At 42.3% G+C, this 15467-nt stretch overlaps 1 protein-coding gene and 1 pseudogene across 1 annotated transcript; both read left to right on the plus strand.

Annotated features, from left to right (window-relative positions):
• Window positions 1-4711: 4711 nt before the first annotated feature.
• Window positions 4712-10304, plus strand: LOC145806248 (uncharacterized). Its single transcript, XM_082902699.1, has 7 exons — window positions 4712-6190; window positions 6935-7023; window positions 7855-7957; window positions 8037-8141; window positions 8940-9057; window positions 9573-9758; window positions 9972-10304. The coding sequence occupies exons 1-7, from the start codon at window positions 5441-5443 to the stop codon at window positions 10124-10126; spliced, it is 1506 nt and encodes a 501-aa protein (XP_082758825.1). The 5' UTR covers window positions 4712-5440; the 3' UTR covers window positions 10127-10304.
• A 3216-nt stretch (window positions 10305-13520) lies between these two features.
• On the plus strand, window positions 13521-14605 carry LOC145823140 (putative pentatricopeptide repeat-containing protein At2g01510 pseudogene; annotated as a pseudogene).
• The last annotated feature ends 862 nt before the right edge of the window (window positions 14606-15467 follow it).

The raw sequence follows: 15467 nt of genomic DNA on the forward strand, positions 1-15467 counted from the left end.
AAAGATTGGGCCTTTACTGCGGTTCTAGGTTTGAACTTGACGTCGAATTGTCCCAGCTCTACTGCCCACTTCAAAATTTGCCCAGAAAAGTTCGCCCTCTCAAACAAAGCTTTTAGTGGAAAAGCTGTGAGGACAACTATGGTGTGGGTGTGAAAGTAGTGTGCCAATTTCCTGGAGGCCATCATTAAGGCCAATGCAAGTTTTTCCAATGGCAAGTACCTTGTTTCGGCTCCTAGTAATGTCTTGCTGACATAATAGATGGGCAGATGTTGAATTCCTTCTGCGCGGACCAACACTACGCTAATTGCGTGCTGAGAGACAGCAAGGTATAGGAAGAGTTCTTCTCCTGGTATTGGGGTGACCAGTAATGGTGGGGAGGACATGTATTCTTTCAGGCTTTCCAGTGCTTGGTCGGATTCTTCGTCCCATTCGAACTTGGCTTTTAAAGTTTGAAAGAATGGTCGTAGTCTGTCTGACGATCGGCTGATGAATCGGTTGAGTGCAGCCGACATGCAGGTGAGATGTTGTACTTCTTTTACTGAGTTTGGTCTTTCCAACTCCTGAATTGCTTTAATCTGGGAGGGGTCTGCTTCTATACCCCGGTTGGTCACAAGGAAGCCCAAGAATTTGCCAGATCCTACACCGAATGCACACTTAGATGCGTTGAGGCGCAACTTGTGTTTCTTCAGGATATCAAACATCTCTCCTGGGTCCTTAAGATGGTCATTTTCATCCTTGCTTTTGACCACCATGTCGTCGATGTAAGCCTCCATTGTTCTTCCTAACAATGGTTCAAACATCTTGGTGACCATTCGTTGGAATGTTGCCCCTGCGTTCTTTAGGCCAAAGGGCATGACCTTGTAACAGTATAGTCCTCTCGGAGTTGTAAAGGATGTGACCTCCTGGTCTGGTTCATGCATGGCGATTTGGTGGTAGCCTCTGTATGCATCCAGAAAGCTAAGTCGGTTGTGCCCCGCCGTTAGGTCTACCAGTTGATCTATTCGTGGTAGAGGGAAGCTATCTTTTGGGCACGCCTTGTTGACTGTTTTGTAGTCGACGCAGACACACCATTTGCCATTCTTCTTTGGCACTACGACCGTGTTGGAGATCCATTTTGGGTAGTGCACCTCTCTAATTGCTCCTGCCTCCAGCAGGTTACCTACTTCTTCCACCACTATTTCGGCATGGTGAAGTGCCGATCTGCGAGTGCGCTGAATGACTGGCCTGGCGGATAGGTGGACATTGAGTTGGTGACAGATGAAGTTTGGATCAATGCCTGGCATGTCGTAGGGTGTCCAGGCGAACACTTCGATGTTAGAGGTTAAGAATTCCAGGACCTCTAATCTCTCAGTGCTGGACAACGACGAACCGAGCAAAAAGAACTTATCCGGGTTCTTTTCATCTATTTTTACCTCTACCAAGTCCTCTACTGCTTTCTGATCCGCCGCTTTGCCGACATCTGCGAATAGCTCATTACTCTCTGGTTCTTCCACCGAATGAACATATCCTTTGGCAGTGCGGCTGCCATTTACTGTGACGAAGCATTGCTTCGACATGATCTGATCTCCATAGACTTCTTCAATTACTCTGGTGTCGTTGGAAAACCGCATCACTTGGTGGTAGGATGACGCCACCGATCGCATGGCATGCAGCCATGTTCTGCCCAAGATGATGTTGTAAGTGGAGGGGACCTTCAATACCCAGAACTCCATTTGTTTCGTCACGCTTCCTGCTCTAACTGGAAGAATTATTTTACCGACGGGCCATTCTGGCATAGAGTTGAATCCAATTAGGGGTGATACAGCAGGCGCCAAGTCTTTGTCCTGTAGCTTCAGTTGTTTAAATGTTTCGTAGTACATGATTTCACATGAACTACCCTGGTCAATCAGAATCCGCTTGACATCAAAATCCTTGACTCGGAGGGTGACGACCAGGGCATCATTGTGAGGGCAATATATCCGTTCTAAGTCTTTATCTGAAAAAGACATGGCGTTTGTTGCCTCTGTCTTCCCCTTCTTGGTGGCAAGTTGGGCACTTAGCACCTCTCTTAAGTGTTCAGCCTTTTTGATTGATCCTCTGAGCTCACATACACGCTCAGTTTCAAAGACTCCATGTATCACATTGATAACGCCTTGGGGTGGGGCGTCGACTGGCATCCCGTTGGGGTTATTGTGATCTTGGGGGGCTGGTTGCGTCCCTCCTTCAATGTACTTGTCCAAGTGGCCTGCTGCCACCAACTCTTCCAGGTGTTGTCTCAATGGTGTGCAATTCTCAGTGCGGTGTCCCTTTTCTTTATGGAAGGTGCACCGTGATCTTTCGTCGTAGTCCTTCTGCGCTTCTCCTAGTTTGGCTGGCCACTTGACGAAAGGCTCATCTCTTATTTCGCTCAGAATCCGATATATCGATTTCTTGAACACCGTGGTTATGGCAGTGCGGATTCTCAACCATCTTTTATCCCGGTCTTCTCCGCTATCTCGTCTGCCACGTCCGTTTCTGTTACTTCGATCTACCGTGTTGACCTTTGCTGAGGTCTTCTTTCTGGTACTGTGGTTGCCCCAGATTTTGCTTTGGCACGTGCGCCATCCTCTTCTACCCTGATGTGCTGATGCACTCTTTCTATCAGGGCTTCCATGGTGAGGGGTGGCGTCATGGTGATCGAGTCCCTTAGTCTGTTCCCGACTGGAAGGCCTCTTTTATACTGTGCAATGGCGAGATTGGTGGGGCAGTCCCCAATCTGATTGAATGTCTCCCAGTAGCAACTATTGTAAGATCTAAGGGTCTCTTTATCGCCCATGTCCACCGGGGTTTTCGTGTTTGTTCGGAACCTTGTTACGAAAGCCTCTGCCAATTGCGCCCAAGAGGCTATGCTGCCCTCTGGAAGTTTCTCGAACCAAGTCAAGCCTAGGTCGCCAAGGCTAGATGGGAAGAGTATGCACATTAGGAACTCGTTTCGCCTGTATACAGCCATGACCTGGCGAAAGTGGCGAAAGTGTGAGTAGGGGTCCGTCTTCCCTTCATATGTAGTGAATTTCGGCTGAAGAAAGCCCGATGGTAAGGGCGCGTTTTCAATCGCCGGAACAAACGGCGAAGTCTGCAGCCTTGCCAATGCTTTGTCTATTGGTTCGTAGGCAGGGCGTAGTATTGGCATTCCAACCTCAACGCTTCCATGCGTCCGAGGAGCTAACCGTTGTAAGGCAGAAACTCTGTGTGGATCCCGTGCCCTGGCATCCTCCTTGCATCGTGCTTTTTCTTCGAGCACGGTTCGTAAGTCGGATGACCTGGGTAACTCCGTTTGTCTAGATCTGGTTTGGTGCGTATGTGAGGGCCAATACGTGCTTCCTTCAGTGTATGATCTTTCAGATCTCGTTCTCTCAGACCTGGAGTGACGAGTTCTGGAAGACCAGGATTGAGTATCGCCTGTCCTGAGGCTTCTACTCTCTCCTTGCGAGGGTGTGGTATTCCTACTACGATTTTCTGAGTGGCGAAGGGGTGTCTTGTTTTTGTGCCCCTCTCCTGTCGCCACTTCTTTTCTCTTCATCTGGCGCTTCAAGGCCTCCATGTCCGCCGCCATCTTCCTTATTAATTCATCTTGCTCCTTCACGCGGTCCTCCAGAACTTGAGGATCAACCCTCCGCATTTGCCTGTCAGGACTTTGAGAATGAGATTGACGGGGGCTGTGAATCCGTCTTCCCCTAGTATCTCTCCTGGAGTTATGTCGCTGGGACTCCAAGTCCGCCATGGAAGGGACAGAAGGTAATCCTTCACGCCTTGCGCCTCCATCTGGAGTTAGCCCGTCGACGGCGGACTGCGGCAATTCTTCAATGTGTGCCATTGTTTGAAAAGAGGAGAAGCTTGATCAAGAGGTTTTGTTCTGTCTGTTTTTCCCACAGACGGCGCCAATTGTACGGGAAAGAAATAAACCTTCTCGTATAATCCTGTTGACCAAGTCTGCGCTCCTCCGTACGACGTCACCTTATCACCTGAAAACACAAACGTGAGCTAGCCGGCGGGTGTGTGCCGGAAACCTCTCCGATGCCTAAGTCAGCAAACTTGACAAATAGACAAAGCTCTGTGAATTCAGAAAGCAAAGTTGTGTGTTACCTCTCCAAAAGTGATGATTGTGAGCTTTTATAGGTTTCGTGTGGCACAATCCTAGTAGGACTTCTACTCCTCCATGCAGAGTCCTCCTCGGATTTATACTCCCAAAAGATAATGCTTATCCTTTAACACCCCCCTCACTGCTTAAACCAAGTGAGATGGTTTTTACCATGGCCGAACTACAACATGACCGAAATAAAACTGGCTATGCTGAGCCACAGAGTAGGCCGAACTATCCTTAGTTCGGTTCTTCCGTTTACTAATCCTTATCTCGGTTCTCTCTTGTTCAACCCATGGTATATTTAGACCGAACTTCCGAGTAGCAAGGTTCTGACCGTTCTAACCACAATACGATATGACTGGACTAACTCTGAGACCGGCCTGATTCCAAGTTGATTCCGGACCGGAGTAACTTTAGATTCCTCTTGGGCCGGAGTAATTTTATACCTCTCTTGGGCCGGAGTAACTTTTCGGCCTTTTTACCCAGCCCTCCGTACTTTGGGCCATAATGACCTATCTCATAGCTCGGCCCAATTTTCACAAAAATTACCCTCTCATTATGGATCTTCCAAAAAAGTGCTTTCATATTATCCATATTTGACTTTACTTGTACCAGGAATGTTATGTTTCTAACTTTCCCATTTTACATCTACAAACTGAAACCTCGACAAGTTGGTATTTTAAGAATTAGAAACTGAACCTTGCTTGACTAATTGGTTTATACAACCTTATTGTTATTGTTATTTTCGCTCCCTTCCTTCCTCCTGGAAGATAACATGACCATGCGGTATTGAAACCAGTGGCTGATGATGAATTCCGATTTTCTGTTTTATTATTCAGAAGATAGATAGTATTTTGGTCCACTTGCTTATATTGGATTGTATTTGCACTTCTTTTGTCCATTTACTAGTTGCCGAGCCTCATCCTTCCTTTCCAGGTGAACGAATCATGGAAACCAAATGGTAAGAAACTTCTGGTCCACCAAAACAATGTTACAAATTCTCATTGTGATGCTTCTTTTGGCCAAGAGGTTGGATCTGCTCAGCACAGAGAGAAGCTGTCTGGAACTGTTGTTTCTCCACATAGTCAACGGGCTTCTGGTTCTATCAATTGTCAAGCAAGCTCTACACATGCAGCAGGAAGAAAAACCCAGATAGTGAATGGAAACCACCTGCTAAATTTTCATTATGATCCTATTTCTCGTCCACAACCAAGGGCTCCTCCTCCACGAAGACATCAAAAGAGGAAGCCTTACAACAAAGATTTGTTCCTTCAAGCAAATTACAAATTTGTTGTGTTAGACTCTGGCGACTATACTCCCGAGTCACTGGATCCAGATAAAATGTTGAGGTGGGAAGATTTTATATGTATGAAGTTGTCAACTCAATTTCCTGTACAATGTCCTATATGTTTGGATGATCCTCTTTGTCCACAGATAACCTCGTGTGGTCACATTTTTTGTTTCCCTTGTATTCTGCGCTACTTTTTAATTGGTGAAGATGATCATAAAGGTGAATGCTGGAAAAAGTGCCCTTTATGTTTTATGATGATATCTTCAAAGGATTTGTATACGATCTACATTGAGAATGTTAAGCAGCACTGTGTTAGTGATACTGCAGAGTTTATGCTTTTAACCCGTCCCAAAGACTCGATTACTTTATCTCTGAAAAACAAACAAGGGATAGGTACCAATGAAGGCGCTCCTGCTTCCTTTTCGAAGTTTATTTTCACATCAGATGTGGACCTGTCAGTTAGAAAGGCCATATCAGATCTAGATAGTTGGCTAGCCAGAGCAGATTCAGGACTTGTGGATGACTTGGAGAAACTTCCTTATGTTTGTGCTGCAATGGAACAATTAGAGCATAGGAGAAAATATTGGAATGAGCAGCGGGTTAGTCATGTCAATATTGCTGGTCATGAACCTTGCAAGTTGGATGGTGAGGTCTGTTTGGATCAAAATGTTGATGTGTTTGAACCATTGGAAGAGCAAGAGGGGGCTTTATCTTCTTCGTATGAAGATAGTAAGAGTGTGCAGAGGAACTTTGATGGCTTAAGGGATAGAAACGAAAAGGATTCATACAATTTCTATCAGGTAATTGATAATGAGGTAGTAGTTTTTGTATTTTACCTGGGAAAGAAAGGGAATGTAATGAAGTTTACATATAGTCAGTCAGATGAGTAACATGTGGCGACTGTACACATACCTAGATGATAGGTGCAATTTGCGTCTATCATCCATGTATAATGTATTTCTAAATATAGGTGTTAATGTTTAATCTACAGAAGTGGCTGCATCTTTATGCTAGAGAGCAGTCCAATGAGTCCGTACTTGGATAAATGCTTCTACATGCATCAAGGTTTGATTCTTTTGGGATTCAATTGGGTCAGATGATCCTATATTTTATGACTCCTTCAAGAAGTGATTGAATTTCTCGTTGTTTTTTCAGTTTATTTTAATAAAAAGAACAAAAATTGTTCCATAAATTTCAAAAATGCTTTTGCCATGTTAGTTATTTGTTATAAACAAGATGATTCAGTCATGAAACTACATTTTCCAATAAAAACTATGTTTTTCTAACTCTTCTGCTTGTGAGGCAATTAGTTCATTAGGTAGGATTTATAATATTAAAATGCATATATAACAGTGAAGCCCTGTGTAAATCATATAAGCAGGCTGTCTCATTATCAGGTTCCATGACTCACTTTAGGCTTCTAGTCTAGTCATATATGCCTGCTGCCTATAAGAAGAGCTATTGCCGGTCTATTTTCATTCCCTTTAAATGGTGATGTGTGATTCCATTATGGTTGTTTACAGATCTGTGTTTGTCTATTTCAGGCTGTTGATGGTCAGCACCTAATCCTTCATCCTTTAAACATGAAGTGTCTTCTACACCATTATGGGAGCTATGATATGCTTCCACATAGGTTTGTGAGAAACTGAAACTTTATGCACCTCTACCAAATAGATACATTTATATTTTTTGGCTGAAAGTGAAGATTGAAACTTTTGTCCTGTACATTTTATAATTCCTTCAGTCACTATCTGTTATGCAACTTTATTAGCTCCAAAATTACTGTGTAATTTGTAATTTATACTGACATTTTTATTTATTTATTTATTTTTTAAAAGTTTTGCATGATATACTCATTAGTGCACCATGGGAATTTTTTTCAAATATGTGTGGATTATTTTATTATTTTATTTTTTCCCAGTGAAATCACCCAATTAGAAACACTTCATATGAGTGAACTAAACAAGAAGAATTGTGTCAAAGATTGAAAACCATGGGTTTCAAAGAGTTGTACTATTTTATATTCTTACTGTGTCCTTTTTTTTTTTTTTTCTATATATAAAAAGAAAACATAGTTTGACGGTTTTTTTAATAGGTTTGGAAAACCTTCAAGTGGGCTTCAAGACCAGGATTCTGGACATCTATAGAACTGCAGATTGTTACCACTGCTCGAGTTAGGTTCAAGCACACTTCAAGTGGAGGCTAGTGGATTGTTTGCCCAAAATCCTTGTGGTCTACGCGAGTGGAGGCCCTTGGGAATTGTGCACTAATCCTTTTTCCCCTTAAAATGGAGTTTGAAACCTACTAGGACTAGAAATGAGTCCAATAGGACAATTTTAACCCTTCATATCAAGATCAGATGGCTGCAATCATTCCTCTACCAGTGTGACATAGCTGCTAAATGTGCTTGTGTTGCTTCCTTCTTGATCCATTAGCTCTTTTAACTAGTGTTTATGAATTACAGAATCAGTGGAAAGATTTTACAATTGGAGACAGTAACTCAATCAGAGGCCATAAGGAGGCGTTACCGTTTCTTAAGCCATTTTTCTTTGACAACAACATTTCAGGTATACCTTTTCTGTTGGATCATTCATATCCAAAGTGGTATGTTTATTATATGTAATAATTTATTCTCTTGTTTTTCAGCTTTGTGAAATTGATCTCAGTGATTTGTTGCCTCCTGATGCTCTTTCTCCATTTATGGATGAAATTAAGAATCGGGAAAAGCAGAGAAAACGTCTTGCGAGGAAGGTATCATCTCTAATTTTTTCGTCTAGTATATGATTTATATCTCCTAGAAATCTATATTCATCAAGCAGCATTATGGCCTATGACATTTATCATTTATGTGATTATGGTGTTTTAGCACTTGTCAATTAAAAAAAAGAAAAAGAAAAGGAAAAAAGAAGAGAAGATTAAAGTGTTACGGTATATTTGTCCTTTATCATCACAAAATCTGACTCATGGCAACCGTGATTAATAATAGTTTGAGTGGTATATGCACATCTGTTTGTGCTTGCATTGTAGTGGAAGAAAGCATACTTGTCTTTCGCTTTTTTTATGGCTTGAGTGGTATATGCACAACAAATGTGCACACGTGTGCTTGCTCATACATCACTTGAATGCTCTGAGTTACAAAGCTTTTAAAAAAAGGATTCCTATGCTGAAAATCATTTTACTTCGCAATTAAAACCCTTCTTTTCTACTCTTATCATAGATGTGCTGTAACATTGCTCTATGCACACTTCCTCCATATAATGCATAATGCACAGTGATGGTCTTAAGAGGACTGTGTGGATTGATTTGGTATATTTTTGTTACTATCCTACTATTAATGTTGCACAAATATCATAATCAAGGTGTTTATTTATAGTGTTCTTCAGTATTGTTGTGTTATGTGTACTTTATTTTTTCACATATAGGTTATTAATGCATCAAAAATCCATACCCACGTGAGTGTTTGGTAGAATATTTGGGGTCCCTAGTGTTGCTTTTAATGCATTGTGGTTAAGGAACTATTTAGATTTCGCATGCTATTCTTCTTTCCAGGAACGGGAGGAGAAAAACAGTGCTGAGGTTGTTTCAACACACTGTGTGCTCGTACCATCTAATTTTGCACAATGCTCTCGCGATACTTCCCCTACCTTCTCCATGGATGACTTTGAAGGTGATATTTTGTTCATTATAAAATGTTTGTTGAAGTAACTGTAATGAAATGAACTCTAGAAGGCTGTATGTAGGATAAATATAATTTTTTGAAGCACAGGATTTGTTAATTGATCTGTTCGAAATAAAACACACTAGGTAATCTCCTTGTCCTTGGCTTGTTGGGACTTAAAACTTGTTTAAAAGTTGTGCTCAAGGAAGTTGAAGTTCTATATGGTGTGCTTGAAATATTTCTACCCTTGTGGTTCCATCAAGATAACTTTTGTTCAGTGATTATGCTCCCATTGAATTGTCTATTTTTCAGGATGTTGTATGTTAAAATGATTCTCTGATTTTGCTTGTTCTCCTTGGGCCATTTGTCCAATCTGAAAAACTCTTAGATCCTGTATTTTTTCTTTCCACACGCATCTTCAAAAGCTATGCTATTTTCAGAGTCGCTTTGCATGAAGTTTTTGATGCATGGATCTTAGCGAAATGACTAATGTGCTATTCTTCCTTGTGTTCCCATTTTTTAAGCTTTGGGAAGTTCTGTTACATCATCAAGCCTTCCAACTACGTCATCAAGCCCTCCAACTCTCGGGGAAAGGAAGCTGTTCGCAAATGTTGCAAAGCTAGGTTTTGCTGCTGCGCATGACTCTCCAGCCTTGAAAATTGATGGCACACATAAACTTGAAGTGACAAGCGATTCTCCTAGTATGAATGGTATTCTCTAGCCCCAATTATTATTTTGGCTGCCTGAGACCCCCATGGGTACTTGGACGAACGCATTATTATCAGCATACTGAGATGTATTTGGCAAAGCTTAAATTGGCAAATTATTTCTTTATTTTCTCTCCTATTACTCTTTTCATTATTCTATGGCTTGCTTTGGAATATGTATGTTCTCCCATTACTAGACTGTTTTGTTTTCTGTAGGTTTGAGGAATGATGGTACTCCATCGTTTGCGAATATAATATCCAGAGCAAAAACTTTTGAAGGCCCAGATGCACCCAAAATGAATGAGATGGCCAAGAAAGGGAAGAAACCGAGTAAAGTCCTCCTGTCGACAGCTGGTGGTCGGCGCTACTAAAAGCTGTCACAAACACTATTTGTGTAAAACTAGAATCTGTATATTTTGATGATATGAACTCAAAGCAAGAATCTGTGGCTGTTAGATGGCAACAAATAATAACTTACATCTGTTTTTTTTTTTTTTTTTTGTGCCCCGTATATTTTTAAATGAATAAGAGGTTACTATTAGAACCGAACCATCAGACCAATCGACCAGTGAGCAATTGGTCTGTTTAATGCTGAGTTCCACAGCCAGGTTTTGAGTTTCATTTCCAGAAATGCTGGACACCCACAAATTATTCACAGTGACATGGCAAGAGAGTTTGGCATTAGATGGTTGAGTTTGTTACAAATGAAAAATTGATATGTAACTAGTCATGTCAATGTGGGTAAAATTGGGAGTCTCAATCTATTCCGTTTTATTTGGGGGAAAATGTTTGTGACCTTTAAAAAAATTCTACATTTTTACTCACAATATGGGGGTATGATAAGGTGTCAACTTTTAATTTATTTTACACTCAATTATGGAAGGTTCAACTACCTTGTGCGTCATTATGGGTAGGTGAAGTCAAAAAAAAAAAAAAAAAAAACAAAAACAAAAAGAAGAAAACACATAGCTGAACACCAGACTGGCTTTAATAGGAAAGGAGTGCGTTTAAGAAACACAGAGACTCGCATTTGTTTGAGATTGGGCTGCAGTTGCAGTACACTCACAAGCTACAAACACCTCCTCCTTAACATAACATCATATGGTGGAATTGTGGATGCCAAACTGTAAGAAATAATGTATAGAGAAAGAGAGAGAATAAATTGTATGAATTATTATTGCTTGATGTAATGTTATGATTGATATCTTGTTGTTCTATATTACAATTACAAGGATTCCTATTATATAGGAGTGTGTTTGGGAGTAGGTGGAGAGTAGGTGAAGTGTGGTAGGTGGTAGTGGTAGGTGGAGAGTAGGTGAAGTGTGGTAGGTGATAGTGGGTGAATTTTAACAGCCCCCCGCAAACTCAAGGGGGATAGGAACTAACCAACTTGAGTTTGGAGAGAGTTACAAAACAAGAAAATACATAAAAATAAAAGAGGATAGGAGACACTGTATGGTCGTGTCAAACCATTGGTGAAGACACTGGATGGTGGTGTCATAACGTTGTAGAGGACACTGTATGGGGGTGTCATAACGTTGTAGAGGACACTGTATGGTGGTGTCATAACGGTGTAGAGGACACTGGATGGCGGTGTCAGACCGATGTAGAAGACAGTTTATGGGGTCATGTCGGACCGTTGTAGCAGATAATGCTGTGACAGTTGTTGTGACAGTTTACGGAGTCTTGCTGGACCCTTGTAGAAACTAACCGGAGTCAATGTCGGGACAGTTTACAGAGTCTTGTCGGACCCATAAAGGAGCTAACCGGAATCAATGTCGGGACAGTTTACAGAGTCTTGTCGGACCCATGAAGGAGCTAACCGGAATCAATGTCGGGACAGTTTACAGAGTCTTGTCGGACCCTTAAAAAGTCGCACCCTCAAAAGGTGTGCCCAATCCATAAAAAGGCGTGCCATCAAAAGGCGTGCCCAATTCATAAAAAGATGTGCCATCAAAAGGCGTGCCATCAAAAGGCGCGCCCACTTCATCAAAAGACGTGCCCGACAGAAAGCGTCGAGCCATCAAAAGGGGCGCCTGACACGCGGCGATGCACGTGATTGACAGAGCACGTGTCGGCCTCGTCGTCTCTGTCTTTATAAACCAAAGCGAAGTCTGAGGCTTGGAAGCATAACAAACCAGTTGAAACCTCTTCGTTCTCTGTAACATTCTGTAACCAACCCTTCTCTGAAACACTCAGCAACCCAAAAACATGGCTTCTTCTTCCCGTTCAGCTATCCAGAACATAGCCTCTTCTTCCCGTGGTCTGCTCACTCTCTTTCCCGACCTCAACGAGTCAACAAGAGAGATAACTGGTGCGGTGGCCTGTGAACCTCAACCAAACACCTCTGGTTTTGCTCCGTTGAACTTTCCGATGCGGTCGGTGGAGCAAAAAATGGCAGTGCAAACGGATATTGAAGCTAATCAGTATACATTGAAGTCCTGTGTTGAAACTATGACTGCGGTCACAAACTTGTCGCACCGGCTGCAGAGTAGGACAAATGAGGTGCAGCAGTTAAACGCCCAACTGGCTCTGCTCCAACGCATGTATAAGGATGCGCGAGCAGAGATAAGTGTGCTAAAGGCGGAAAATAAGGAGCTGAAGCGGAAGGCCACCGTTATGTTCCGATTTGGAGGTCCGCCATATGCTGTAGTGGAGGAGCAGGGTGGAGTGATCGTGCCCAGTGGAGTGGGAAACACGGAGGCAACACCGTCAAGGGCCGCCCAGGACGGAGGCAAGAAGAAAAGACCGGCGGAATAGGCGAAAAAGTGAGATCGGTGGGTGGCCGTCTGCAGAAAAGAAAACAAATCTTGTGGTTGTTGTTTTTTTTTTTTTTTTTTTTTTTTTTTTGGTGTAAAATGGTGATCGGGGTGAGCCCCAACATGAATAAAATAAGGGAAGGTTTGGTGTGCAAATTTGTATTTTTTTTTTTTTTTTTTTAAATATATGTATATATTCTATATATTCTAGTGGGATGAATGATGAGTTGTATGAAACGATGGGAACAAGTCCATGTGGGTTAGGGAATGGCGATGATAATGTGTTGTGGGTGGTGGAAAAAGTAAAGTGAGAGAGAGACACACTGTAACATATTAACATAGTTTATCTTAGGTTTACCGGCACATTCCTTTTCTGAAGATATGCATTCCAGCTCAAACCACTTCAAATAATTCACAAATCTCATCATCACCTCACGTGATAAGAAGGCAAATTTGCAGCTGTAACACTGCCCAACGTGGGTGAACAGTTGGTTGATAAAAGTCCTTTGGTGAAGTGATGGCGAATCATCCTCACTCTTGAGCCCCTCCATTACACCAACTTTGGTACCGTTTACCTTGGAAGGGGCTTGTGCATTGGCCTTAACCTGCAAACCCCCAGTGGCAGCAGATTTTGATTTAATCCCTCGTGCATCCACATTTGCTGGAGGTCCTCCAAGCTTGCTGGATGTCTTGGCACCAGAATCGGGTGGAGGAGATGCAACTGGAAAAAATGCAGAAGTAGCGGCGGTAGCAACCATTATGAAAAATCTATCACCAAGCTGAGAAGAATCTGGAAGAGCACGGTAGAAAACGTCAGAAATTGGATGTTTTGGTGACAGATTCGAAGCTGTCTGAGTGCGGAAAAGCAGTTGAGAATTGCGTGATTAGTGAAGGTCGTTTGGTGGAGAACGGTGAATCAGAGACGACGTCTGCGAAACAGTGTGCATCTCCGACTTCAAATGTGACAAACAAGCCTGAGGTGGCTCAGAAATGCCCTAAGTTAGGCATGACTTCTGTGCGTGGAAGGAGGAGAGATATGGAAGACGCTGTGGCCATTCACCCCTTGCTTTGCCGCCGGAGTAGTCAGAATCCGGCGGATTTGCACTTTTTCGGCGTTTACGACGGCCACGGTTGCTCACATGTGGCGATGAAGTGCAAAGATCGATTGCACGAGATAGTGAGAGACGAGCTCGAAAGCCACGAAGAAGATTCGTGGAAGAAAATGATGGAGCGAAGTTTCTCTTCTTGCAGAGTTACGGCTGTGGAGAGTGGAAGGTATGTGTAGAAAATTCCAGCGGGCAGCAAAGGCAAAGGTGTCGGCCGGCTGCCCGCCGGTGAGAAAGAAATACAGGCTTAAATCTTATCGCTCTTCCTTTCTCAGTGCAATAATTTTCATGCCACTTTTGTAATTTATTGCTTCTAAATTATCAACGACTCATTTCCCATAAACATCCTGGCACATTGTGTAAATTGTATGGTATAGGTGAATTGAAAAGAGTTTAAATTGTATTTAGAATCCATAGGAACCAAGAACTTGCTAAAAAAGCAGCAGACCAACTATTCAACATGGACAAGCTTAGAGATGCTGGTTCTTATGTCACTATGTCTAATATATATGCAGCGGCAGGCCAGTGGGAAAATGTTGGGAAGGTGAAGAAGGCCATGAGGGATCGAGGAGTTAAAAAGGTACCTGCTTATAGTTGGGTAGAAATAAAACACAAGATTCATGTATTCTCCGCAAATGATAAGATCCACCCACAAATGGATGAGATCAGGAGAAAGATTGAAATGTTGACTCTGCGGATGGAAGAAGAAGGGTACAAGCCCGACCTAAGTTGTGCCCTTCACAATGTGGATGAGGAAATCAAAGTGGAGTCCCTTAAATATCACAGTGAGCGCTTAGCTATTGCATTTGCATTAATCAGTACCCCTGAGGGTTCATCAATACTGGTGATGAAGAACTTAAGGGCCTGTACAGACTGCCATGCTGCAATCAAGGTGATTTCAAAGATCGTTGGTCGTGAAATTACAGTGAGGGATTCAAGCAGATTCCATCATTTTAGATATGGGCTCTGCTCATGTGGGGATTAGTGGTGATTTTGTGGACCAAAGGGGAAGGTTTCTTTCACTGGCAGCAGGCCAAATCAAGGGGATAAATCCAAGGCGACAGCCAGATGCTACGATTTTACTCTGGAGAAAATGCAGTGACTAGGGAAAGTCTGAGTTTCTGTGGAGAATTTGCACAGATTGTGTAATTACTTACTCCGAGAGACGGGCAAAGCTATGAATCTCTGAGGCCCATGCAATGCTTATTGGATTTGCATCATCAATTTCCTCGTGTATAAACACAGTAACAAAGTTTATTGAGGTATTTCTTATTCTATTTACTCCATTGATCAAAATAAGCTCTTGATAGGAGCCCAATTGACGAACCGTCTAACAAATTTTAGGTCTCAATTTTGGTGCAGTTAATTTGGGAAACCAGTAGTGGATCTTGATGGTCCCTCCTCCAAACATGTATGCAGAAGAAATGGATCTTCATAAAAACAATACCCAATTAGTATTCATTAATGTGTATTTGGAAGGGGAAAGATTGGGTATACACTTAACTTTTAGCATAGTGCACAAAGTGGTTGCCCCGTGAGTTGAACCCATAACCTCAAGGTTAATGCTGGAAATTGAAAGGGCATTGCTAGTTTACACATGAAGGAAGCACATGCACCAGCAACACCGCTTCTTACTCGAGGATGGCTGCATCTTCTTCCAGGGTTCTCTCCCTTTTGCTGCTACTGAGGAAATCATTGCTGATTCACTTTCCATATAGTGATCATCCTGTATTTTTGTTGCCTAGGTCAGGCTGTTTATGAGATGGTGCCCCATGCCTATGTTAATTGCTGACAACACTTGATCTGTTCAGAAATTGTATTTCTAAAGCAGTCAGGGACTGAATTTC

Source organism: Camellia sinensis, chromosome 1, assembly GCF_055761805.1.
Source record: "Camellia sinensis isolate YWXY chromosome 1, ASM5576180v1, whole genome shotgun sequence".
NCBI lineage: Eukaryota > Viridiplantae > Streptophyta > Magnoliopsida > Ericales > Theaceae > Camellia > Camellia sinensis.

Excerpts from the sequence above, each read along its gene's own strand:
- LOC145806248 (XM_082902699.1), top strand. The coding sequence starts at position 5,441 with ATGTTGAGGTGGGAAGATTTTATATGTATGAAGTTGTCAACTCAATTT. Across the intron at positions 7,958-8,036 it reads CTTTGACAACAACATTTCAG|CTTTGTGAAATTGATCTCAG; the intron begins GTATACCTTTTC and ends CTTGTTTTTCAG. Across the intron at positions 9,058-9,572 it reads CTCCATGGATGACTTTGAAG|CTTTGGGAAGTTCTGTTACA; the intron begins GTGATATTTTGT and ends CCATTTTTTAAG.